Below are 24,456 nucleotides of genomic sequence, written 5' to 3' on the forward strand. Positions count from 1 at the left end.
AAAAGGCAGAATTGAGCCTTTCTCGTCCTCTAGTGGACACATTTCACTTTACAATGAACTTTCTTCCTGGATGAAACCGCCAAAAGGCGTGCCTTCCTCACTGTACTGAAACACACACCTGTAACAGAAAACGATTAAAGGGCGCTGCTGTAAGTGACACTGCAAATATATAGAAATATTTAGATAGATATATTCATGGGATGGGACAAAAATGAAATAAAGTCAAATTACTTTTTAAGGTAACCTATGATGAAAATATGTTTTGCAGGGCGGCGTCCATTTTAATCTACAAGCCAGGTAAGTTTTTTCCGCCTCTATGAGGAACCTGCCCTTGGTCAGAACAGTCAGTCCAGGAAATGGCTGCTGTGAGACTAAAAATTGCTTATGTATTGTACTTGCTTATATTAGTATTGTAATATGAGTCATATACATATTCAGACTATACACTGAACATCGGTTTGATTTCAAAAATAATATTTTACGTGTGATAATTGATGTAGATGATAGGCAATTTTTAAAAAAGCTTTTAGAGGTTGAAATATACAAACATAATTTCTCCCTTGATTTCTTTGTGGTTAGCAAGCATAATATAAGTACTGTCGACGTGTGTATTTAATTTGCTCAACTCTAAGCAGTTTGGCTGATTTGAATGTACATTTGCATTAAAACCTTTCACATGGGGACAAACATGAACAAAGGGTGAGAACAAACAGCATTCGTCACTGTAATGACATCCCCTATAGAGCAAGACTTCGACCAACATCTTATTTTATATGCTGCCTTTGTTCCACTTAAATAACAATGATAAAATGAACCAACTATAAATAATGCGTAATAACTTTTTACAGACGAGGAAATAGAAATAAAAATTCTAAGTCTAAAACTGGACTGTAGAATGGATGACCTCATCTTTTCACACTCCGTTAGCAAGACATAGGAACACACCCAGCATGCTTCCAGGTCACATGACTTTGTGTTTACATGGTATTACTGGCCGGTTGAAAGCTAACAATGTCAACCATGAAGGATAGAAAACAAAAAAAACCGCAGCTAGGCTCCTAGTGAGGGGGATATATATATATATATATATATATATATATATATATATATATATATATATATGTGTGTGTGTGTGTGTGTGTGTGTGTGTGTGTGTGTGTGTGTGTATATATATATATATATCGTGTATAAATATATAATATTGTCTTTCTATTCAGAATACAATATGGTGGAAGAAGCCCAAGAAGTGAGCAGTGGTCCTTTTCCCCAGGCTGGACCTCATCAGGGGGGAAATCATACGCTCCCTGACGCTAACATGAGGTAAAAACTGTGAGAAAATGATCCTTCCAAATACATATAAATCGTTCTTATTAGTTAGTTATATCAACACTGTAATGTCACCCATGTTTAATTTAATAGCTGTTTTATAACATACATTGTGCACAGTGTAGGCTGATCATAATATGCTTTTGTATCTGTAAAATGTAGTAGGAGATCTGCCCAGCTCATTGGCCGTCAATTGGCACAGATTGGAGATGAACTGGACAGCAGGTGGAGTGAGAAACTCCCCAACCAGTGGCCACGGCAGGCATTTCCTAACATGTTGACCTGCACAGTTATGAATGGGTAAGTCACCTCTTTTTAAAACACGTGCATCATATAAACCCACATTCCTATCACCCATCAGGGAATGAAAGACAAAAATCAGCATTTAGATTTATCTAAAGTGGAGGACATGATCTGTGTTTAAATATGTAGTAAACCTAATGGTTACAGGAGGATCATGGCTAGACTCTGGTGGTCTAAAGTCATGCCAGTGGTGCAGGCATCCTGGTTGGTTCCACTGCTGCACACTCAGGCCTGCCAGGGAGCTATGCAATGGATAGGCAGGGTAAGGAGAAGTTTTGCATTTACTGCAAAGAAGTAGACATGCCAACATGAAACACTGATCAGATCAACATTCCGTCAACATTTGCTCACTCTTCACAGGTCTACAACTCACACTTTCCTGACTGGTCCGGCAGGACCAAATGCTGTCTGGCCTCTGCTGTGCTGTTGTTCACTGCAGCTGCCTTTACTGCATCCCAGGAAACGTCTGAGAGTTAGGCAGGCACCCGGAAAGAGCCAAGAGCAGGTCTTCCATCTTAAAGAATAATGATTTTGTATGATCCTTTTCTAACTACAACTAATTACATCTCGTGCTGGTTCACACAAGTTTTTGTAAGTTGTTTGATGCTGTTGTTGGTTTACAGTAGGGTCTGTTGCTGGTTAATTGGGCCATGTTAATTCTCTTACCTCTTCTTCCGAAAGCATCTCAGCATTATTGAAGGAAGCTGGACTTTCAATTCCATTTTTTCCAAATATATTGCAAATGAAGAAATATATCTTTGCTGTATTTTTTGGTTTTCTGTAAAGCTATTTTGTGACGTGTTGTAAAAAGCACTATACAAATAAAAACAAATTCAATTCTGATTTATCTATGAGTTTCCCAAGGATTAAAAGTAGTAATGGATTTTTCTTCAACAATGTTTTCAATTTATTCTCACCTTTTCCCTAGTTCAAATGCATCACACAGTAATATCCTGGAGGGTCATCTTATGCCTACACTTAACGTTATCAGAATATAAAAGGCACATTCCAAATCTTGAAAATGAATTGTCCCAATTTCAGAGACTTTGGTCAAGCAAAAGGTTTATTCATGTCACAAATCCGGCTTTGTAGTTCACCACTCTTAACAGCAGAGCATTACAACTACTTGATAAGAGGTGATTAACCAACCATAAACATAAAAAACTGGCTTGTGTATGAGTGAGCAGCAGAGGGGCAAGTGGGATGCTTCCCTCTTGGTATAAGCACATCCACATCAAAGTGCTCTACATCAAAGCCCGTTCCTCACATGATCCTGAGTCATTCATCATTTCATTCATCTTCTGGCACGTCGACGCCCACATGAGTGTAGTTCTGAAATGCCTTCATGTTGCACTTCTGCAGCGTGAAGCCCAGCTGCCTCCCAGGCCCCACCTCATACGTCTGGGGGAACCCATGGCCCTGGGCCCTTTGATAGATCTCATGGAGAGTCTGCTCCCATTTCACCGGTGACACCAGCTGCCGGGCCAGCTGCCGGCGCACGTGCCCATCATGGGCGTAGCGCTTGCCGTCCACGTTGGAGTGCACGGCGATCTTGGGCTGGCTCACCTGCAGCTGCCGCAGCACATCCCGCAAAGGCTCCACGGCCGGCTCCATCAGAGCCGTGTGAAAAGCCCCGCTCACAGGCAGCAGCCGTGTCCGTGCAAAGTGCAGCTTCCTGGAGTTCTTCTGAAGGAAGTTCAGCGCCTGGGGCAGAGATGGATGGTCAGAGCCGAGAGAGAGTGCGAGTGACAGCATTGCCTCACCTAAAATGCCTTTGAGACTAAAAAGCATTCGATACAGCTGGTAAAGAATGGCTCTTACCTCCAGATGTCCAGCAATGACTCTCCCGTCTGGAAAGAGGTAATTTGCAATGGAACAGACAGGGTTCTCTATACCCAGAGATAGGCAGTGTTCTCTAGCTTGCAGACAAGCGTGTTTGTAATTGGCCTGAGTTCTTCCAATGACAGATAACATTCCACTTGGTGTTTGATCTGAGGCCTTTTGCATGGCCTCAGCTCTGACTTTCACTGCAAAAAGGGCTATATACCCAGATTATAGCCTCTGTTAGTGTTACACATACCAACTCAAATTTAAGTATGATATCGAGGAACAATGGCTGAGCCTACAAACACGTAAAACCAGGAGAGTCAGACTTACCCTCAGCAAAGTCCATTGCACCAGAGAATACCAAAGCAGCAAATTCACCCACACTGAAACCAGCCGCACCAACACAATTCTCTATTGCCTGCGGAATTTACCCATACATGACCGACAATGTCAGATGCAAAATATGAACCGTTACTTAACAGGTCTTAATGGCTTAATAGGCCTGCTCGTTACTTACGGCAGGATTTCCATGGTTCAGTCTTTCCACAGCAGCCAAAGACGTAACAAACACAGCAGGCTGGCAGTGGACAGTTTTCATTAGATCATCTTCGGGTCCATTTAAGCATAGAGACAATAGATCGTAGCCAAGCACTTTCTGGGCTACCGCGAACATTTCCTTTACGTTGTCGTACTTTAACATTCCTCTGCCCATGCCAACGAACTGACTACCTTGTCCAGGGAAAAGAAGAACGGAGACTTTGTTTGGGGGTCTTCTTGGTTTCCGCCGTTCGTCTTCTGCCGTTTCATTTCTGTTGTCAGGGGATAACGGAGTTTGGGCTGATGTCTGAGCACAATCAGACACTTTTCTGGAATGGAAGACTGTGGTCTTTCTGTAAAAGGAGCGGGCTACGACCCTAAAACTGACGAGACCGCTTAAACCCATATCAACAAACTCAAGTTCTGAGTTTAATAGAAGCTGGTATGATCATGTCGTTCATCATGGTAGTTAAGTTCCTTCTCGCACGTGCACGCAAAAATAATGCTAGCTAACTAACGCTTCTGACGCGTATTCTTATTCTATCAGCAAATCATCACTACAACAGGAACGTTAACAAGCATTAGGTTGAACGTAACAAAAAAGGTTAGAATTACTCAGATAATCGCACATAACTATAAAACAACCCCATTCTAGCTGCATTAGCTCGGTTAATCAATGTCGTGCAGCAAATTCTTCTTCATTTGTTGGCATCATGTAACAAATAACATACACACTGCCATCTATCGTTCTGGGTCATATTCCCGTTATTTCTTCAATCGATATGTCCAGTATGCTCAGTATCCATCAGCCTCAGTACTTTTCTCATTCACCTCTCAGGCCGGCCTTCCTGAACGGATGTTTCTTCTATAATTAATATCGGTGCGAAGCTAACAGTTTCATCCAGCTTTGTCTGCTGTCTATGGTGGATGTCCACCTTACAAAAACATATATTTTAAGACAACGTAATTCAACATATTTATCACTAGAATATGTCCACATCCAGAACTCAAGTAGACCAACATATATATCAGATATGTAAGTCAGGCCATTTTGGGATGATGGGCAAAAAAGGTGTTCCTACATAGAACAATTCTGTACTATCTATGCAGAGGTCATCTTTGAAATAAGCATTATTAAAATACATCATCTAATCAAGAGTTTTCACTATAGGTTAACCATAATCTTAACACAAGTTTGGCTTTAGAGCAAATGTTAACCGTTTTTGTTTTATTGACAGAAAAACTGAAACAATACACAAACATCCAAGTGGCAAAATTGGCTTCTTGCAAGCCCTTTTATGGCAATCCAATTTTTTTATTGAACTACAGATGCTTGGTTATACAAAATTGCACCACTTTAATTAAGGCTTTTAAGTTTACATTTGGCCACCCATCCCTCCCTCCCCTCCCACCCTACTATTACGCAGATGTTGCATTTCAAATCCTGTGACTCACTCTCAGGTCATGGTTTTAATATCAAGGAAATGTCTTATGTTTTTGTTTATAAACAAAACTGCAACAAAGCATTTGCTTACAGGAGTAGACACAATGTTCATGTTAGCCTGTATCTATCACTGATTCAGCATTGCCTTGAATATGGCCCGATTAACCAAGTGTTGTCACATTTTATACTGAGCGAGACCCCATAACACATGCATAAAGCATTCATTATGCACATACAGTATATTGTATATTATATTCAGTCTCAAAATGCAAAACATGAATTTTGATGCCAGGACAGACATCGCAGGTGAGCGCTTTGTCATTGTGCTGCACAGTTCATCCTATGAATGCTTTATGAATGCCTCATATGACTGCACTTGGTACAATATGGTCATTTTTCTATTGTTCCCTTTTTTTCCCATGCTCAGAAACACAAGGTCCCCACCCCAACATTCACTACAGTTAACCCCACAGGAACGCAGACAGAAAACAGGTCAAACCAAGTATTACAAAGGTGAAACAGTCACTAACAGGCAATTCTTTTTTTCTCACTCTCTCCCTCTCCCTCTCCCTCTCTTTCTACTGACAGGGTCCAATATCTTGTTTTTAAATCCTCAGGGTACCAGATGCATTAGCAGGCAAGGAGACGGGCACGGGAACAGAATTTACATACAGTAAGTGTACTGGAGTGCAAAGACTGACATCACTACTCATGACGCTTGTCCCATTTTCTGTGTTAAAACCTTCAAGTTTTTCCACTGTATACTTCCTGTAGTAGGGTAATCCTCTAACAGGCAAATGGATCATTTATTTAGCTTTAGTTCAGCCAATGAGAAGTGGTTTCTGAAAGAGGCAGGCTACATTATGATGTAGCACACTTCCATGTCTCTCACTGGTGAATCCTAAAATGCTAAGTCCCTTTCAACAGCACCACCTTTTGAAACACCGCCCTACAACTGCACAAACATCTTTGCAAACAAACCAAGAAACCTGGCATGAGAAATGGATTGTGGTGTTTTTTCTTAGTTGGATTCATCTCAAAGAAACAAGCGCTAACATATTTGAAGGCAACATTTGAGGCTAAGGACAACATGATAGTGACAGAAAAATCATATATATTTTTTTTTACTTTTTACACGTACATCACTGTATCCACAGGTTTTCCTAAAGATAATCATATCAATGGTTCTTGTGATACACCATCTTGGCAGAGCAAAAATCTAGTAAAAAGAGAAAATGCAGGAGAGAAGGAAAATAAAGAAGAAAATAAAGAAAATAAAAAGCAACAAATAGTTACCAAAGACAAAAATGACAAACAGAAATGCACAGAAACCAAGGAGCAAAGTTAGCTGTATGAAATGGACTATATAGGCGCTCTTTGGACTTCCTCTCATCTCTGGCTAAAATAGTGGTGCTTATAAATATCGCATCATTGTAATTGCCATGGCAACGTGCACAGTCAGGTTCGACACCCTCTTCTTACATTTCCAACGGTAGCTGTCTCCGTTAGCAATAACACTGTGTGTAGGCGCTGTGTTTTTAAAATTCTTTAGCTCTTTATTCACTTATCCATGTAATTATTTTTCTATTTCAGTTGCATACAGTTAGAATATATATTTATTTATAAGTAAAAATCTCTCTCTTGCGACTCTTGAAAGTGATCATGGTTATTTATGTGCAAAAAAAACTAGGGTGATACTGTAGTTTTGTAGTTTGGTTGGTTTGTTTGCTTGGTCGATTTTGTTAAAGGGGCATCACCACACAGGAAAGTCCATTCAATGTTAGGTTTTAGTAACGTCGGAATGCTGGCACTGCTGAAAGATACAGCAGCAAATCAGACCTAGAGAAATGAGAGAGAGAGAGAGAGAGAGAGAGAGAGAGAGAGAGAGAGAGAGAGAGAGAGAGAGAGAATAAGAGAAAACATGCTGTCATGCCAGTTGTGTTTTCAAGTCATCTCTCCATTATCATGCCAAGGACCCAGACACATCTGGCATTCGAATGGTTAATGGTTTGATTCTAATGGATAACTTAGGAATCCAGAACCGACGCCATCTCAGCAACTGAATCATATGGGCCACTGAGTGTGAGCTCTCCTTTAGTTCCCACCTGGCTCAGAGCGACACAACAGCTGTGTATTAGAGCAGCTGGCAGTTGGACTTTTTGCGTGGCTTTCCAGGTACTGGGGTTTTCCTGTTGATTTGCCGGACCAGGTCATAGAAGATCTACAAAAGGCAGAGATCACAGGGCATTACACCTTTAAAGCAAAACTATGCTTCAAATATAAGCCTTTAATTTTGCATGAATTTGAGATTTAATATGTTGTTTAACATTTTCAGTTCTAAATATGACCTTTTCACAAGTCTTTGGCCAACACCTCAAATCCAAATGTAATAACCACATATGAAACAGCAAAATACATTTCAGACCACTAGCAAAAGGCAACATCTAACTCCTTTTAACATCCAGAGTATTCTGGTACACCTGGATGAGGCCATAAGACTGCTGTCATGGTGAGCCAACACGTGCTTAGAGAGAGCGAATGGACTCATTCCCATATATGATGACCAGATGAGCCTCTAGGTCCAAGACATGCACACGCACACCGGCCAAACCACCCAGTCAGTGATGGGCCCACTTTATATCAGATTAGATGTAAGCCATGTGGAGCTATCTGAGATACATGACCATTTCAGTGAAGTATTATAATAATTGATCAATCACAACTATTCATTCATAAAAAGTTGCTACCGCTGGTCATCCGCAAATGGTTCTCAATAATCTCAACTATTAATGATTTATCATTAAGCATTTTAACTGGGATAGTAAACAAACCTAAATTTCATAAAGCAGATTTTAGAACACACATATTTTTGTCTGTGACACTCTGACAACCATGCTTCATTAACCACAGGTGGTGATCCAAGTGAAAGGTTAGACAATATTATTAATTTGGTAAGACTTTCACCATGTCCATATTAGTGCATCTGCCCATCGCACTTGTGCAGCATGGGTTGCAGAATGGATTCCAACAATCACAGGGCATTAAACAATGTGAGGCAATATTTTTCAAGCAACATCATTCACATATCACATGAAGATATACTTGCATTAGACTTCATTAACTTTTTTTCCTCCCCTTCTTCATTGCTTGCTAAAGTAACCTAGGCGACCACTAAGGTATAGTCGCCACGAGGGGGAAGCACTGAGCACCGTTTTGGGTTGACTTCAGATGCAAGCATTATAAATACACATTTTGTCAGTTTACTGTAAATTTCTAATCTGGTCAATGCTAAGAAGTTAAAAAAATGTAAAACCTGCCTGTCAAAGCCTTAAAGCAGCAAGTTGTGACTAAAGGCTGGTGGAGCAGTATGCTACTCACTGTAGCTTTACTGGATGGCTGTCAGTATTTTTAATCAGGGAGAAGTGCTGAGGCTTTAATGATGACGTTTGCTGCTTTGGCAGGAATAAACAAGCACTGCCGCAGAGACGGAAGGTCTCAGTCAAAAAGCTGACGATGCATGTTCATTTCCCTGCACCCGGGAGAGAGACACTGCAGAGCTCGTAACAGTCTTGGAGCAACCGTTGGGCCTCGATACTATCTAGCACTGGAATGAAGGCTGCCAACGCAGTCCGGCAGCTCAGACTGAACGAGGGCTTCTTGCTGACTGAACACAGGCCGGCACTGTGCTGAGGCATCAGCAGCGGGTTAGACGGGGCCCTGGCAGACAGAGCCCCCTCTGTGCCTGCACGCAGCAGCTGACCACCTGACGCCGTATCGAGCCGTGGCACTGGCTGACAAAGGCTGCGTTCTGTCCAAGGCCCGCATTGAGGCGGACCGCAGCTCTGTGCGGACACCACCTCGTCTAAAGAGGCCCAACGTGAGCTATGACATGCCTCAAACTCTCCAAACTGCTCACAGATCTGATCAAGTTGAATCAGGGGCTAGCGAGAAAGAACTGATCTTCCATTTGCCCTGTGGAACATCTTGGTAGCAGGGCACAGTGGGTATGGTGGACAGAGACAGAGTAATATGTGCAGACTTGTGGGGGGGATGGTCATTTGAGCAGAAACTCACCTCATTGACGTTAATCTTGGACTTTGCAGAGGACTCCAGGAAGGCGCAGCTGTTCCATTGACGAGCCAGGTTCTGCCCCTGCTCTTTGCCCACCACCCGCTCGTCCTCCAGATCACACTTGTTCCCCACCAGGATCATCGGCACCTACGAGACAGTAGCGGGTGGCAGGGTTAAGGGTGCTGGCGAGGTTAAAAGGAGAGGGCACTGCTCACATATCTCTTACTTCTCCTGTAAATCAACACTGTTTCAGTATCTCGTTCTGTACACATCGTCAGTCTGCAGCCCAGTGGGTTTGGCATTTTTTGTGTTTTAATGCTGTGCGTAGTAACAGCACATGACTTTGGTACTAAAGCCGCATTGACAGGTGCCAATTCTCTGAGTGCAGTGATGATGGAGGGAGTGATCCTGATGAGTGAGTCAGAGGACGTTCATGTGTGGAAGCGCCTGCCAGGCTGAAGAGAAGGACATTTATCTAGAATCTAGGGTGATTCTAATGTACCTCACTAGAATTTTCACTAGAAGAGCAAAGGAGTCTATTTTTTATTTTTTTTGTGGTTCAATTACAAGAGGACAGAATTTTAATCTGTAAGAATAATATTTTAAATCCCAATAGATGGCAACTGACTATATTACAAAAACCTTACTATTAGTAAGGGGAACTTCTGTCTTAATACATATTACTAAAAATATAATTGTACACATACTATTAGGATTCTTTTGACAGGGTAGAGTTTTAAAGGAGTTTTGATGACATTGTCACGTTCCCAGTTTCAATTACAGCTTATTTGCAGTAGCTGCTGGGAAGCCTGAGAGGTCATAGTGGGCAAAAAAGCCCCTTCTGTGCAATTCTCAGATGCAGTGGGACAGGAAGCTTAATATGTTCAGAGGAAATGCACATGCTTAGACTGCGCACCACACCACAGCAGAGCTCAGCTGAAACCCTGCCAGTAAATGTTCAGTAGCAGCGAAAAGCATAAGCAGAAGAACTTCCCTAATTCACCTGCAATGAAGGAGGAGTCTAATATAGTGAACTTCAGAAAGCGCCACCATCTTCCTTCTTGGAAACAGTCTAAACAATGCCACACACACGCGCACGCACACACACACACACACGCACACACACACACACGCACACACACACACACGCACACACACACACACGCACACACACACACACGCACACACACACACACACACACACCCACCCTCTATGCTCTCTGTATACCACACACAATAAAGTTGGACTTTAACCTGATGTGGCTTCAGCTCAATAGGGCTGTTACACAATCACCACCTACATGGATTGTGTGGATAAAAGAAATGGAAAAAGAAACATGGACAAATATGGAGACATTCATACGCACACGCAAATGCGCAAACACGCGAGCACAAAACAAGGTTAAAGAGATGACCCCTTAAGATGCCCGCTATGGGTGAGTGGAGCTGAACTGGGGAAGGCAGCCTCAATAACCTTTATATAGCCAAGAGAGAGGAATACTGAATCTATCAAATAATGCTGCAAAAGCTCTACCTACAAAGCACAACATAGAGGATGGGCAGAGCGCGAGTACTGATGGGAAGCCAGCTTTTAGGAGCCTGCTGGCCCTGCAGAGAGTGGGCAGCACTCACGTCGTCAGTGTCTTTAACTCGCAAGATCTGTTCCCTCAAGTCCTGCAGGTCGTTGAATGTGGACTGTGCAGTTATGGAGTATACTAGTGCGAAGCCCTGGCCGTTCTTCATGTACAGATCCCTCATGGCTGTGAATTGTTCCTGTTAAGGGGGTAAAATGACAAACATAAATACAAATTATTTGCCAACATAAGCACTGTGAATGAGAAAAAGTGTTACATGGTGGTGGAGCGCTGTTGTTGTTAACACCTGTGTAACTCGACAACATTGTGCTTTTGGGAACATACTTTTGATGCCATTCTTTCCAAAAATTATAAAATGACAAATTTCTGATTGAGATGTCTGTGAACTGGTGTGTCAGATTTCTAATCTGAAAATTTTTTCAATCTATTTGTTGGTGAAATTAGGGTTTTTTAATAGACCGATTTGTGCATAAACCCTGGTTGTCTTTGCATTTGAAAGAGCATACAAAATTATCTAGTGCAGAGAGATGCAGTGGAGTGTCTTCATTCAGAAGGAAAAGAATACCATAAGAGAAATGTCTATCAGTCTCTACGAGTGGGGCACTTCTCGGGGTAGGAATGATCTGAACTAACTACTCCAGTATTACGTACAGGAAAGGGAGGATGTATACGACTACAGTTTCATTTGAAAATGTTTCAAAGGGCTACTTAACATGAGCACACGTGATTTGTTTGATGCCACTTATTAAGATGGAGTTAATGAGCAATAAGTTAACGAGTGGAAGGCCTCATGAGCAATCAGTTGTACTTATCCCTACAGACTGGGCCACTGATCTAGTGGCCTATTCCTGTCATGCTGAGTGGGAGGTGGTTACCAAGGGTAACGTGTTTGTAAGGCTATGATGAGATATAATTACTTGTCTGCCCACAGAACAGGACTTCACCTGCAGAGGGCCGGGTGGCATGTTAAGCAAAACCATACAACATAAAAACCAGACGTATGGATGAGTGCACGCACATGCTGAAAGACAGACATTAAAAGGGCTGGTTGGCTAACAGGCACACAACCTTATAGCTCACAGGAAGAGGAGAACTGTGCTCACAGGGACAGGAGTTGTATCAGCTTTTGCACCACGGTTTCAGGGCTAGAAAGAACAGTGCGAAAACCATAACCTGCCTACTCTCCTTTCGCATCATGTTTTTCCAGTCTTAGGAAGATCACAGCATAGGCCCACTGTGAACTGGTCCACATGCATAAAGGACCAGAAGGCTCTCGACCGGTTTGATGCTCACGCTTGCGCTTATTTGCACGTACGTGAGGGGAAAGCCTCAATGTGCTTTCAGCTGGGCATGCAGATGAAAGGGACCAAATCGGGAGTAAGCTTGCTGTCAGGCTTTGTCAGCCATCTTGGCTCTCCTGTGTCTGGCTGTGGTGCCATTCTGGAGGGGAGAAACCAAGGACAGCATTCACCATCTGTTACCAGGGCTCTGGGGCTGTAACACAGGGTGGTGGGAAGCAGCAAACGTGCCTTACACTTCTCAGGGGAGAGGCCCACTCTAGATGCCTTTCTGCACCAGAATGAAAGCCACTCCACTGTTGTGTTAACAGGAGCTTGGACTCCATGGGGAAGGCACCTCAGCTCTACAAAACTCTAGGCATGTTCGTGATAGGAGTGTCTCATATAGAGTAATGGATGAATAATGCCTTCATCATCCCTTTTTATTTTCATGTAGATTTGAAGTGCATAAAAATGATTTCCTGCAGCATGTGTAAAGCATGGTTAACTAATAAGAATAATAAGGTTATTACTGGTTAAGCCAATAAGAATGCTTAAAGCCTTAATATGCAACATTCAGAGTGAACAGGAATTCAGTCCCAAGACTCTTACCGTCCCTGCAGTGTCCAGGATCTCCAGCATACACTGCTGGCCATCCACCTCCACTTGCTGCAAAAATGCAAGAGACATGAAAACAAACCGAACAAATAAATGAGCTTCTGAAATGTACACCATCACTGGTGTACTATATAGTATAATGTATATAGCACACTATCCTGCATGCTACAGGTGTTTCTACGATGAAGCAGGCCGGTGGCATGGCCCGTCCCAAGCACTGATAGTTACCTTCCCGCTGGCTCATAACACACCCACTGCTCATTTAATTTAAAAAAATATAAAAAAAATGTAAAGGGGGGTGGGGGTGCGCGCATACATGTATGTGTGAGTGTGTAACTGCAGAGGCAGGTATCAGGTGATTACAATTGACCCACACTGGGTGATTTGAACCTTGAACAGATCCATTTGGACTTATGAGCACGAGGCATTTGGAAAAAGGCTGTGATGATAAAGCCTTGAGCGGTGAGGATATAAATCAGCCCTGGCTGGAAGGAAACCTCAGGCTCTGGCTAGGGGCTTCCCACGTCCTCTTCCCTTAGATGAATGACAGAACTACACTACACATGTCCAGCACTGTGAGCCACTCTCCTGCAGCATCAGGAAACCTCGCCCACAGGAAGCGCCCCTGGGGCGCCAGAGTGAAGCGCACAGAGGAAGAGGGGTGGTGACCCACATGGGACTTCCTGTTACAGTTTGACAGAAGCATCATTTTTAGTCGCAGTTGTCATCTTATGGCAGACGTGCTGTGGCCATTAATAAACATAATCAGCGGTGAACACGGCAGGCGGCGGATTTATGCATGCCCACGGTCCTTCCTTTCATCACTGGCCTGTCTCATTACCCACCCACTTAGGTAAATCACTGAATCAGCTTGGATTGCAGACTGTCAAACTACAACTCAGTGTGCACACATGTGCGCACGCGCGCGCATACGCAGCGTCTCTCTGATGCATTACAGGCACATTGTCTGGAACATTCGGAGGACGACAGACATGTGATAAGCAAAGCCATTCAAAGGCGCTTAAAAGGAACATCAAAAGCAGTGAATGGTTGGAGGAGGTTAAACTGTGATATCCCCAGCTGTGTCTATTCTCCACAAACTCTCTTCAGTTTTGGAATCATATTAGATCATGTGGCAGCTGCACATCATTAAAACATTAAACTCAACACAAGACTCCTAGAGGAGAACACTTGCCTTTCTGTACGAGTCTTCTATTGTGGGATCATACTTCTCCACGAAAATCCCTTGAACAAACTGGACAGTCTGGAAACAGAAGAAAGGGAGGGAGGGAGAGATGCGCACATATATAAGAAATGTTCAAAACTGAAATTACAGAGTGACGAGTAAGCAAAAGCAGTTTCATTTAGATGACTTGGGTATAACACCAATCAGCACAGAACTCAAAGATCCAAAGGTAAAATGCGTTGCCTTACAATTATAGAATTGTTAAATGGATCAAAGTGAATTCCAAACAAAACCATCATCAGGTTCTTATAACTGCCACCCCTAATAACTGTACTTACACCATTACTACTGGTCATGTAGAATTATTAGGTGTCTGAACTGACATTGGTCAGAGGGAGATAAAAAGGCCCTGCTTTCAGCCAACAAGAACTTCACAAAAGAGGAAACCATGACCAGCATTTGACGAAGTGCAATTAAGTGACGTTAACGCAGGACATTCTCCAGAGCGCATTGAATATTAAGATCAAAAGTTACAGAAATACCACTCCAACAAGTTGATGTGCACTTATAAAGGCTTAATGTTGAGCATTTCACCTGTATGACTCAAGAGGTACAACTACAACCACACAGCCAAACAAAATACTCCACGTCCTTGCTTGGGGAATGGAGGCAGCCAAAAATTAATTGTAAAATAAAAACTTAATCGTTAATCAGCAGCAGCCTGTGGGAAAATCTGCAGCTTGTGGGCTCTGGCTCCAAGGTTGCCATAGAAACCTCAGGACTGAAGGGAGTCGAGTTTGGGTAGGAGACCTTTGATCATGTTCTCCAATTCTCATGATGGCCCCAAAACCCCTGTGCAGAGCTGGATTAATGGCTGTGCTGTGCTGACAAGGACCTTCCCCCACACACTCATGCGGAGCTAGAAACAAGAAAAAGTCATTAAGATGCTGAGTTTTAGTAGGCAGCAGGTGTTACCCCGATATACGAGTTAGAGAGAAAGTTGAGTAAGAATAAATTACGTGTAAATAAATCCGTGGGAGTGGGTAAAAAAAATGTCCAATTACCAGTTTAGTCATGCTAATGTTGGTTGAAAAACTTAATGAATAAATGCATGAATATATGGATGAATTAGTGAATGAAAAATCTTAAAAGCTCTGTAAAAATCAAACATTTAATCATTCAGAAAAGTCAATACTTCTGAACAGAGTTGGTCCTACCCATTTCAAGTGAAAATAACAAAACCCACAACAGACTAAACTGTACCATTAACAAAATGTAGATGTAGTGTCAAAGTTTTATTACCATACATGAGGAAGCATCAAATTTCTAAACTGCAAACTATGAAAGACTGTTAGAATTAGAACCAGGCTTAATCAATCAAACATAACACAGAGATACACACTTTAGAACCTTTAAGAGATACACCAGACAAATCAATTAATCAAATATCAGATACCCACCCACCCACTTCTACCCTTCAAGAATGGCTGGGGAAATAAACTCAGCCCTGCATCTACTAGAGTGCACTTTGGCATCTCTATGTCCCTATAAACATGTAATTCTCTTCCCTGTGCATTCCTGCCACTGTGTCATTACCCTCTTATGGCTTAGACAAGCAGCAGAATTAGGCAGCTCTTCTTCTTAGGTCCACAGGTCTGCAAGTCTGCAAAATGGGCAGTCCAGACTTTTTCCCAGTCCAGACTTTTCCACAAGGTAATAGGCAGGAGGATTGAAGATTTGAGCATTTTCATTATATTGTGATAATTTCAAAGGTACCAATTGATAATATGTGATCGATGTATAGCGGTATAGTTGAAAGCAGAGGACTTTTTTTAAAAAATACATAGTATCTTATTTCAATTCTTACAATCAACCTAATTGAGAATTAATACTTTTTAGTTCAGGTTTAATCTCCCAGATGGAAGTCATGACTAGAAGCACACATCCAGTCCCAGAAATCCTTTCCTTCCAGTACAACTGGTAGGGTTAGGTTTTCATGTTAGTGGGTCATCGCTCTCTACATGTTTAGTGACACTAAATCTGAGTGGGTTTTCTTGCATTATCCTGGTAGGCAAATGTAATCTCTAAAACCCAGAGGGGCAACCTGCTCAAAGCTGCGCTTAGTCTGACCCAGTCTGGACAAAGCAATGCTCGCTCACAACCCCCCAACCCCACCTACTGCGTGCTTCTCACCTATCAGGGAGTGCTGAATCGGTGTCTCTCTCTCTCCCTCACACACACACACACACACACACACACACACACACACACACACACGTCAGACATGACAGGGAGGTATGGCGAGTTGTCCCTAGCTGGGTATAGCTGCATGCTCGGTTAGCCAGAGAGCTACTCCATCTCTGTCCGACACTTAACTAGCACTGTAGCTCAAAGCTGGGCCACAGTAGACCTAATAGTAATAGGGTGTGTGTGTGTGTGTGTGTGTGTATATATATAGACGAGAGAAAGAGAGAGAGAGCGAAAAAAGAGACAGACAGTGTATGATGCAGGTCGATGGTAGTGAGTCACTGCATGGAAGCAATGTGTGCTGATGCAGCAGGGTCTAACTGATGGATGCCTTAAGGCTCTGACATCGATGAGCCATGCTTTTTCTGTCTGCAAGAGTGTGTGTGTGTGTGTGTGTGTGTGTGTGTGTGTGTTTATATATGTGTGTGTAAATAAAAAGGTCTGGAACGATTTGCCCATGCTCTGAGCCACACACCCACTCTTTGTGCCTCCTGCTCAGTGGTCAAGCATGTCCTATAGTGTGTTTGGAGACAGCTGAATGTGCCAGCAGGCAGTGACTAATTCTGGCTCTGTAACTTACTGTATGTAACCCAGTGCAACCTGCTGGGCTGTAGGGTGTGAGAGTATGAGTGCGAGTGTGTGTTTTCACAACCTGTGGAGAATTCTCTTCTTCAAAATTGATTTGATCATGGGAGAGCAGAGCCACACACACAAAAACCTTATTCAGGTATGGATGACTCTGTAGCTAGAGCTGGGATAGTTTCAGTTCAGAAGTAGGAAGGGGACTGTGTGGTGTAGAAATGCACTGTACAAACTATAATAAAACATCACCTTGATCTGGTAGGCTATGGAGTAGGTTTTAGAGTAGGTTTCAGTGGCAGAATTCAGCTCGGATGAAAAAAGAAGAAAAAAACAAAACAAAACAAAACAAAAAAAAATCAGGAAGCACTTTAGCAGTTCTGGAAAGAACTCTTTCCAGTTCACAGCAGAACAGTAGCATTTTCTTATCACCGCAGTAGAGTCATTTGAAAGTGGATAACTACCATCAATTTTACACACAGATCTGAAATGCCTATTTATGCAAGCTTCATGCATCATGATGAAAGAGGATAATATTTCAGTGAGCCCCAATGTAGTGTGATGTTTTCCAACCTCCCTAAAGTGCTGTGAGAGATCTCTCTGTCTTATACCCACAACCGGATACACACCCAAACTCACAAAAATAGGCAAAAACTCCAAAAGTCTAATCAATAGAATACAATACCTGAAACTGCAAAAGCTGAATTTAGAAATTAATACCAATGATTTTAATCTGCTGTTTTGTGCCCTTTTAATTTAATTTATGACTCTGGTCACAAAAACTGAGACAAAACACAAACATTTATTGAAATGGCTAATTATTCTTTACCAAAGACATCTCAGAGCCCAGATTCTCTTCCACTGTGCCGATCAGTGTGAGAGTGTGTGTGAGTATCTCTCATCAGTGAGGAGCAGGACTTTGACATGACTGACATCATTCTCAGCACACTATTCAGGCCTCTGCAGGAGATCCTTCAGTTAACACTTCAGCCATGAAGCAAGCTGCTTTGGAGGGGCTCCACAAAGGCAGAGAGATCAGCTCATCAGAGCCACACACAATCAGCCCAGCCCTTTGCCAGAGTGCATGCACGCACACACGGTAACTATACAGAAGAGTCCATTTAAGGAGGAAAATCTTTTGAAGTTTAATTGATGAATAACAGCTTCACTTAATGTGCTGTATCAGGTACACACTATGCTTTCTACACCAATCCAGAGGAACAGGAGTGAACGTGCTTTAGGAAGGCACATCTCAGAGGAAGAGACTCTGACTAAACCACCTGCTGTTCTTCTCTCTCACACCCACCCCCACCCGCAGCCCTCGATGTCTGCAGTCCCCGCCATCTCCCAGCAGGCTTGTGTTTCAGTACTGAGGGGAGCAGGCAGAGACTGCCAGCCCGGACAGCCAGCCTGGGTCCCGTCCCTGCTGCCTTGCCCACTAACCCTGGCTCATCACTCACTGAGACCACAGCCCTCTCCCACTGGCCAATACACGCACCTTCCCTAGCCAGCGGGCCTAAGCGGCAAGCTAGATATCCTTGACAATCACATGCATCTGACCACACAGCCTCTGTCCAACAGAGTTATAACAGAGGACGTCTGCATGATGGGGTATATTAACAATCCTGGCCTACACTGAAGACAGAGAGCCCCCTCTTGCATGCACGGTCGCAGTGTTATGGGACACCACGGCGAACTGAAAGTGTAATGATTTTACAGACCCTCCGTCACAGACCAGGTGGTGGGCGGAATGCGAGTGCATTTACCTGTCCAGGGCTTTCCACGCAGACCTGGTCATGGTACTCCAAATCAGAGCTAATGGACAATAAAAGCACTGTGTGTTGTTGACAGAGAGACCTGCCATGGCTGGAGAGAGCGAAGACAGAAGGAAGAGACACTGTGGCGTGCACAAACACACACACACACACACACAGCCAGTGGATTCTCTGTCTGGTCCTGAGGCAGGCCATTATGGCGCTTTTCCAGTGGATCGGCTACTGGAGGTCAGCGTGATGGAAATAAGTAAGGTACACTATGCTAATGATGCTAAAAGGGGCAACGAGGTTAGAGAGGGCATAGGTTAAATTCACCGCTCATCATCAGGACACTTTCTGGCTACAACTGCCTGACTTGGATCGCTTCTTTCACAAAACGTACAAACTTTCGCTCTAAGTATACAAGTAGTACCACATTCTCTTCAGGTGTTAAATGCCTATAGCAGTAAGAAAGGCATGGGTAAAGAAAGGACTTTTACGTGCGCTCTTCAGGAAGACATGGGTTTTGGCACTCGGCACAGGTCAAGATACGCTCACGCCCCCACTCCCACAACGGAAATTAGAGGAAGGCACTCGCCGAGTCATTCGGCTGCCTCACGCACTCATGAGACGAGACCAGATTGAGACACACAAAGCATAGGGCAGCCATGTTCTCACAGCCTGCCTTGACTCGATGGACAACGTGCCGTGCCGGGGAGATGGGCAGGGCAGGGCAGGGAAGGACAAGGAAAACAAGCCGCTGCGGTCAAGGAACAAGGACGAGCAGACATGGAAATGGCATGTGTCCATGCGTACACACACATCTAAATGGATGGCACCTTTGCAGAAGACAAATCATCATTTATGCACTAATGCAGTTCAACTTTAGCTTGAATGAGGCGAGAGGGGACGTGATCACTTACCAGAGCGGACTTGCCAACACCTCCAGAGCCGAGGACCACCAACTTGTACTCACGCATCATGCAGTGTGTCTGTTATTCACCTACAAATAAATAAATAAAAATCAGCGTGAGACTGTCAGCTTCAGACTCATGAAAACAGTCAGTCAGTCATTCTAGCCTCATGAAATAAAGAGTTTGAGATTTCCCAAGTTTCACATACAAACAAATAACCACAGGTTAATATATCTTTCACACAATTTTTGGTCCAATTTGGCCAGTGTCTAGTGGGTGCAGCCTAGTCCCACCTGCTAACTAGATCATTCAAACACGTGTAGCCCGATTATACCAAATTATCTTTTCGTGCTGACGCTCATGCAATGTCACAGGGCAGCCGAATCCATATGAAAGTGAACACCAACAGTCCAATTCTGAATAATTGACCTGACAGATGCACACAATTGGCTGGCATCGCTCCGATTGACATCATGGAATGAGAGTTCGAACTCGTGTTCCAGCAACAGGCCAGGCTGTTCCCACACTCAGAAGCACAGCCTTAAAAAATGTGTAAATCAATGGACTAAGTAAACAGATTAACTGGTTCACCATGTAATCACCTGACTCCCAACTTAAAGCTCTAGGACAAAAACCTAATCATAAAAATACAGAAGCAAACACCCATAACGTGCCAAGAAACCCTTCAGGGTGCCACAGCACAGGCTGCCTGCTACCAGATAGGTGTGAGGTTCATTCCCTTTCGAGGTGTTAACCTATCTTCTCATTGCTTGAGTAAATGTGTGACATTTCTGGCACGGTCTATGAAGCTCTTGACTTCCTCTACGACAACAGCCCATTAGCAAAAGCTTTAACATGTGGCAACTCCACAACACCTTCGAAAGGTCAAGACCTCACACAAGGGCAAGTGAGAGTTTCTGGGGTAATCCACCAGATGGTTCCGCAACTCTCTATTTCAGAAACACAAACACTGCTATGATGGGTGGGGTAGTGTATAACACAGAGCATAACATATACTAGACCACACACACCCACACACCCCAACCCAACTCCCCACCACACTCTCATGCTCTCCCCCTCACGCGCGCGCGCGCGCACACACACACACACACACACACACACACACACACACACACTATTTTATTCCCTTTTCTTATTCACTCTCACTCTTCACAACTTGTTAGATGGGAAGTTGCTTGGGCAGAAAACATCAGGAGCTCTGCTGCTGATCCGGTACTGGGAGTCGTAAATAAAAATCAATCCAACAGCAAAAAAAAAAAACCACCTGTCCCCATCACACATCTGATCCAGTCCAGACCCCGCAGACCTGAGCCCATTCTGCATGAGAAGAGTGCAGGTTGAGGAAAATGAGAGGGTCCTATCAGATAGAACTAGCTTTTACCAGGCATCATTACATTGTGTGGAGCCACACTGGCTCACAAAGTATGCGCGGAGCTGGCTGATTAAAGGGGTGCACCATACAAATCTAATGAAATACAAGCCATTTGGGACTTCAGACTCCACTACTTTTAAGAGGAGCTTAAATAACTCCCCACCAAAGAACAAATCTTGGGCTGTTGTCTAATTCTGTGGTTTCCATTTACATTGGCAACAGGCAGAGAGAAAGGCAGGGGAGTGGGAGGAAAATAGGTTTGTTCGAAGAACAAAGTTAGTTAAAATGACAGTGCAGATAAGACCTCTATTGTGACATGCTCCATCAGTATAGGAACATGCCATAAAATGGGAGAAAACAGCATTCCTTTAAGAAGACAGTCTATACTATAGGTCTCACACACACACACACACACACACACACACACACACGCGGCCAATGAGCATGCATGCACACGCACGTACATGCCCTTTAATGTGGGCTGCATCACTATATGCAAACAGGAAGAACACGGTTAAAAACAGCAAAGAACATGGATCACTTTAGAATGAAGGATTTCAGGGCAGGGAAGACTACAGGAGTCACAGAGAAGATGTGGAGGAGCACGAGGAAGTTTCCAAAGAGATGCATGAAGCACCTCAGTACATCACCTGCAGTTGTCAGAACTCTGAGACCGTGTTCATTGAGGAAGGACATTGAGAGCTATTTGAGAAAAGGGTGACATTAAAGGGAAGCTAACATTTTAAAAAAGGATTACAAGTAAACCTCCTCACCCCTATGAAACCTGCAACAGGTCTGAGGGCAGGCAGCATGGGGGACAGATATTGAAAGGTCAGGCAGTACAAGTAAGTGGGTGGTAACAAGTAGCTACAACTGCAAAATGCCATCAAGCTTAATTCAGAAGTGTGCCAAGTGCTTCAAAGGATAATGTAAGCCTGTGTAATGAAGAAAATGATTTTTCTCCCTCATCATGCATGCTGGGTATCAGAAGACACCAGGCTGCCTGTTGACAGGCACTTCAATGCACTTTTAAACGAGAAACAGCAAATGAGTTATAGTATGAGTGATGGTGTACTAGAACAGGAAGTGGTGCATGACCCCTCCCACCAACACGTCTTCAGGACTATAACGGTCAGATGCATCAAGCTCTGCCAAAAATCTCACACACACACACACACACACACACACACACACACCCACACCCTGATACAGGAACAGAGCGAGTGAACCAACAAGTATTACATGTATGCTTGGGCAAAAAACTGATGTTAGATCCATGCCCATGACAGACCTGTCCTCCTCTTGACTCAAGCTGCATAGTCATACACAATGCTAATGAGTTTAAACTGACAACATTAATCTGCTTTAATCTTCCACTTCTCCAGCATCTAGGAACTGGGGTTGAGTATCTGTTGAGTATTGAGTTGGGCCTGTGATACTTGCATTGCCATTTGTACACTGCGCTGTTATCTAAGCCAGTGTGTAATGCGAGACCATGGGGGCTTCAAGTGGTTCTAGTCCATGAGAAAATCACCAACACTCCTGAATCAGTCTACTCCTGAGTGAAACATTCATGAGCACAGTCCAGTGTGCATGTGAACAAAGCAACAAAGAGGCATCTCACAATGCCTTCTCTCAAGCTGTTAGCCCTGAACAATCTAGCACCTCCATCTGAAAGGTGCTACATGAGGCTAAACCGATAAGGTTGGGGACAGTACCTGCGCCATGGCTGTACTCATCCAAACTATTTGAAGGGTCTTTCATTTTATAGTCTATATAAATGCATTCATATGAATGCTGTCTCAAGAAAAAAATAAAGGACACACAAAAATAAGGCACACAGAAAAGGTGACAGAGGTATATGCATGAAAGAATGTGCATGTGTGTGCCTGTGAGTGTGAAAAGTAATATGACACGCACTCATCCAAACACACGCACAAACAGGGAAGTGCTGCTGATCTATGTAGCTCTAAATAAACAAAACTAGAACAGAAAACTAAAAGGTGCAGAATATATTGCGGACTAACATTTTATTGCCAATAACGGCAATTTATCATTATCGGTACGATATTGGAATTTTGGACAGTAATTACAACAGAGTTTTCCATTTATCTAAGAGATTAAGCCTCCTTTGTATATTATCAGTTATTTTAAAAATGCTAATAATCAGAGATGGTTGGTTTTCTTTTTAAAGTGCACCATGTGTTTGGAATAATTTCCACATCAGATTTAATGTTGCTTTTTTATTTAGCTGTTTACTCATTAAGCAAAGTATCTGGTGCTGGTGACTGTGTAGCTATGTTTTTTAGAGACTTTCGAGCCATAGGATCTCTTATCAACTCTCATTAGAGTTGATGTGTGCCTACTGAAATAACAGCTCAAGAATTCAGAGAGGGACAATATGCTAGGGGAGACTAAAGACAGTTTTATTTGAAACTGCTAAATAGGGGGAAAACCCCACCAGAAACCTCTTTCAGACGAAACTGGATATTATCTATTTCCATCAAAAAAAACAGAAACTTCTCAATTTTATCGTATTTTTTCCATGCACACATTTTTGGCTTTCGCCCCCTCAAAGTTTTACATATCCTTGGTACAGATATAGCTCAACAGGAACTCTCTCTCAGTAACCTCAGCATGGGTTCCTCAGGCAGCTGGAGAGTAACCAGTCCTGCCTGTCATCATTGGGCTCATGAGTAACACATCCCATGAAAGAGGAAGCGAGCTGCCCTGACGGATTATGCATCTGCACCACTGTGATGATTCCCGATTCTTCATCTGTTTCGAATGAAAACAAGATCACGGGGGAGGGGGATTGACACGCTGCCTGCCATTTGCATCCATGTTAACACAAGAGCAGTTGGGCCTCGCGCTTCATGAACAGTGCCAGTGTATTTTGTAAAGGTCAGGAAGAAGAGACAGCCATATAGGGATCCCTGTGAGCAGTGGGGAAGGTTCAGACTCAGTTCAGGCACTGGCCCATCATTCCTATTCAGAAACACATGGGGGACCCTGGTCCAAGGTTAAAACGGGACATCAAATGAGAGCTGACCTAACCGTGCTATAGTAAATCATTCTCCAAGCACGTGCACATGCGCGCACACACACGTGCATGTGTTAAAGATTCCAGCACAAAATGGCTAAGAAGCCATGAAGCTACACCACTTAGATGTCCTGAGGCATGTCTTAAGTAAAAATATGTAGGCCAGTGGACTCAAGGGAAGCAAAGTGTCTCAGATGTTCACAATGTGCAAAGATGTAATACTGTGTAGATTAAGGATTATGATGTTCGTGACCCCTGAGAGTGGTTACATCGAAACAGAGAAACTTAAAGGGAAGGTCATGAATATTGCAGCACAAATTTTTCATATGACACTTGCAAAGT

The 24,456-nt window shown here is 43.2% G+C and overlaps 3 protein-coding genes across 7 annotated transcripts in view; 1 reads left to right on the top strand and 2 right to left on the bottom strand.

Moving 5' to 3' along the window:
* Positions 1 to 113: 113 nt before the first annotated feature.
* On the top strand, positions 114 to 2,484 carry bik (BCL2 interacting killer). 2 transcript variants are annotated; one of them, XM_035527742.1, is made up of 6 exons: positions 114 to 149; positions 269 to 297; positions 1,218 to 1,320; positions 1,489 to 1,626; positions 1,759 to 1,891; positions 1,990 to 2,484. In XM_035527742.1, exons 3-6 carry the CDS (start codon positions 1,226 to 1,228, stop codon positions 2,104 to 2,106), a joined length of 483 nt encoding a protein of 160 aa, XP_035383635.1. In that variant the 5' UTR covers positions 114 to 149; positions 269 to 297; positions 1,218 to 1,225; the 3' UTR covers positions 2,107 to 2,484. The 2 variants fall into 2 exon arrangements, with proteins under 2 accessions (XP_035383635.1, XP_035383636.1); XM_035527743.1 differs by having other exon boundaries at positions 1,777 to 1,891; positions 1,990 to 2,479.
* Positions 2,485 to 2,674: 190 nt separating this feature from the next.
* Positions 2,675 to 4,726, bottom strand: mcat (malonyl CoA:ACP acyltransferase (mitochondrial)). Of its 2 annotated transcripts, XM_027002158.2 has the most exons (4): positions 3,974 to 4,719; positions 3,787 to 3,874; positions 3,451 to 3,668; positions 2,675 to 3,333 (listed from the first exon to the last, which is right to left on the bottom strand). In XM_027002158.2, exons 1-4 carry the CDS (start codon positions 4,397 to 4,399, stop codon positions 2,920 to 2,922), a joined length of 1,146 nt encoding a protein of 381 aa, XP_026857959.2. In that variant the 5' UTR covers positions 4,400 to 4,719; the 3' UTR covers positions 2,675 to 2,919. The 2 variants fall into 2 exon arrangements, with proteins under 2 accessions (XP_026857959.2, XP_026857958.2); XM_027002157.2 differs by having other exon boundaries at positions 2,675 to 3,668; positions 3,974 to 4,726.
* Positions 4,727 to 5,201: 475 nt separating this feature from the next.
* The window catches only part of rap1b (RAP1B, member of RAS oncogene family), a 38,809-nt gene continuing 19,554 nt past the window's right edge, over positions 5,202 to 24,456 (bottom strand). For all 3 annotated transcript variants that reach the window (XM_027002189.2, XM_027002190.2, XM_027002191.2), the window contains exons 2-8: positions 19,688 to 19,767; positions 14,194 to 14,262; positions 12,993 to 13,049; positions 11,141 to 11,281; positions 9,512 to 9,655; positions 7,543 to 7,658; positions 5,202 to 7,276 (exon numbers count right to left, since the gene is read on the bottom strand). In XM_027002189.2, the coding sequence (XP_026857990.1) occupies positions 7,572 to 7,658; positions 9,512 to 9,655; positions 11,141 to 11,281; positions 12,993 to 13,049; positions 14,194 to 14,262; positions 19,688 to 19,747 (558 nt within the window). In that variant the 5' untranslated portion in view covers positions 19,748 to 19,767 and the 3' untranslated portion in view covers positions 5,202 to 7,276; positions 7,543 to 7,571. The remainder of the gene's footprint in view (positions 7,277 to 7,542; positions 7,659 to 9,511; positions 9,656 to 11,140; positions 11,282 to 12,992; positions 13,050 to 14,193; positions 14,263 to 19,687; positions 19,768 to 24,456) is intronic.

Source organism: Electrophorus electricus, chromosome 7, assembly GCF_013358815.1.
Source record: "Electrophorus electricus isolate fEleEle1 chromosome 7, fEleEle1.pri, whole genome shotgun sequence".
NCBI classification, from domain to species: Eukaryota; Metazoa; Chordata; class Actinopteri; order Gymnotiformes; family Gymnotidae; genus Electrophorus; species Electrophorus electricus.

Excerpts from the sequence above, each read along its gene's own strand:
- mcat (XM_027002157.2), bottom strand. The coding sequence starts at position 4,399 with ATGGGTTTAAGCGGTCTCGTCAGTTTTAGGGTCGTAGCCCGCTCCTTT. Across the intron at positions 3,875-3,973 it reads TGAACCATGGAAATCCTGCC|GCAATAGAGAATTGTGTTGG; the intron begins GTAAGTAACGAG and ends TAAATTCCGCAG. Across the intron at positions 3,669-3,786 it reads TGCAATGGACTTTGCTGAGG|CCCTTTTTGCAGTGAAAGTC; the intron begins GTAAGTCTGACT and ends CTGGGTATATAG.
- bik (XM_035527742.1), top strand. The coding sequence starts at position 1,226 with ATGGTGGAAGAAGCCCAAGAAGTGAGCAGTGGTCCTTTTCCCCAGGCT. Across the intron at positions 1,627-1,758 it reads ACCTGCACAGTTATGAATGG|TAAACCTAATGGTTACAGGA; the intron begins GTAAGTCACCTC and ends TTAAATATGTAG. Across the intron at positions 1,892-1,989 it reads CTATGCAATGGATAGGCAGG|GTCTACAACTCACACTTTCC; the intron begins GTAAGGAGAAGT and ends CACTCTTCACAG.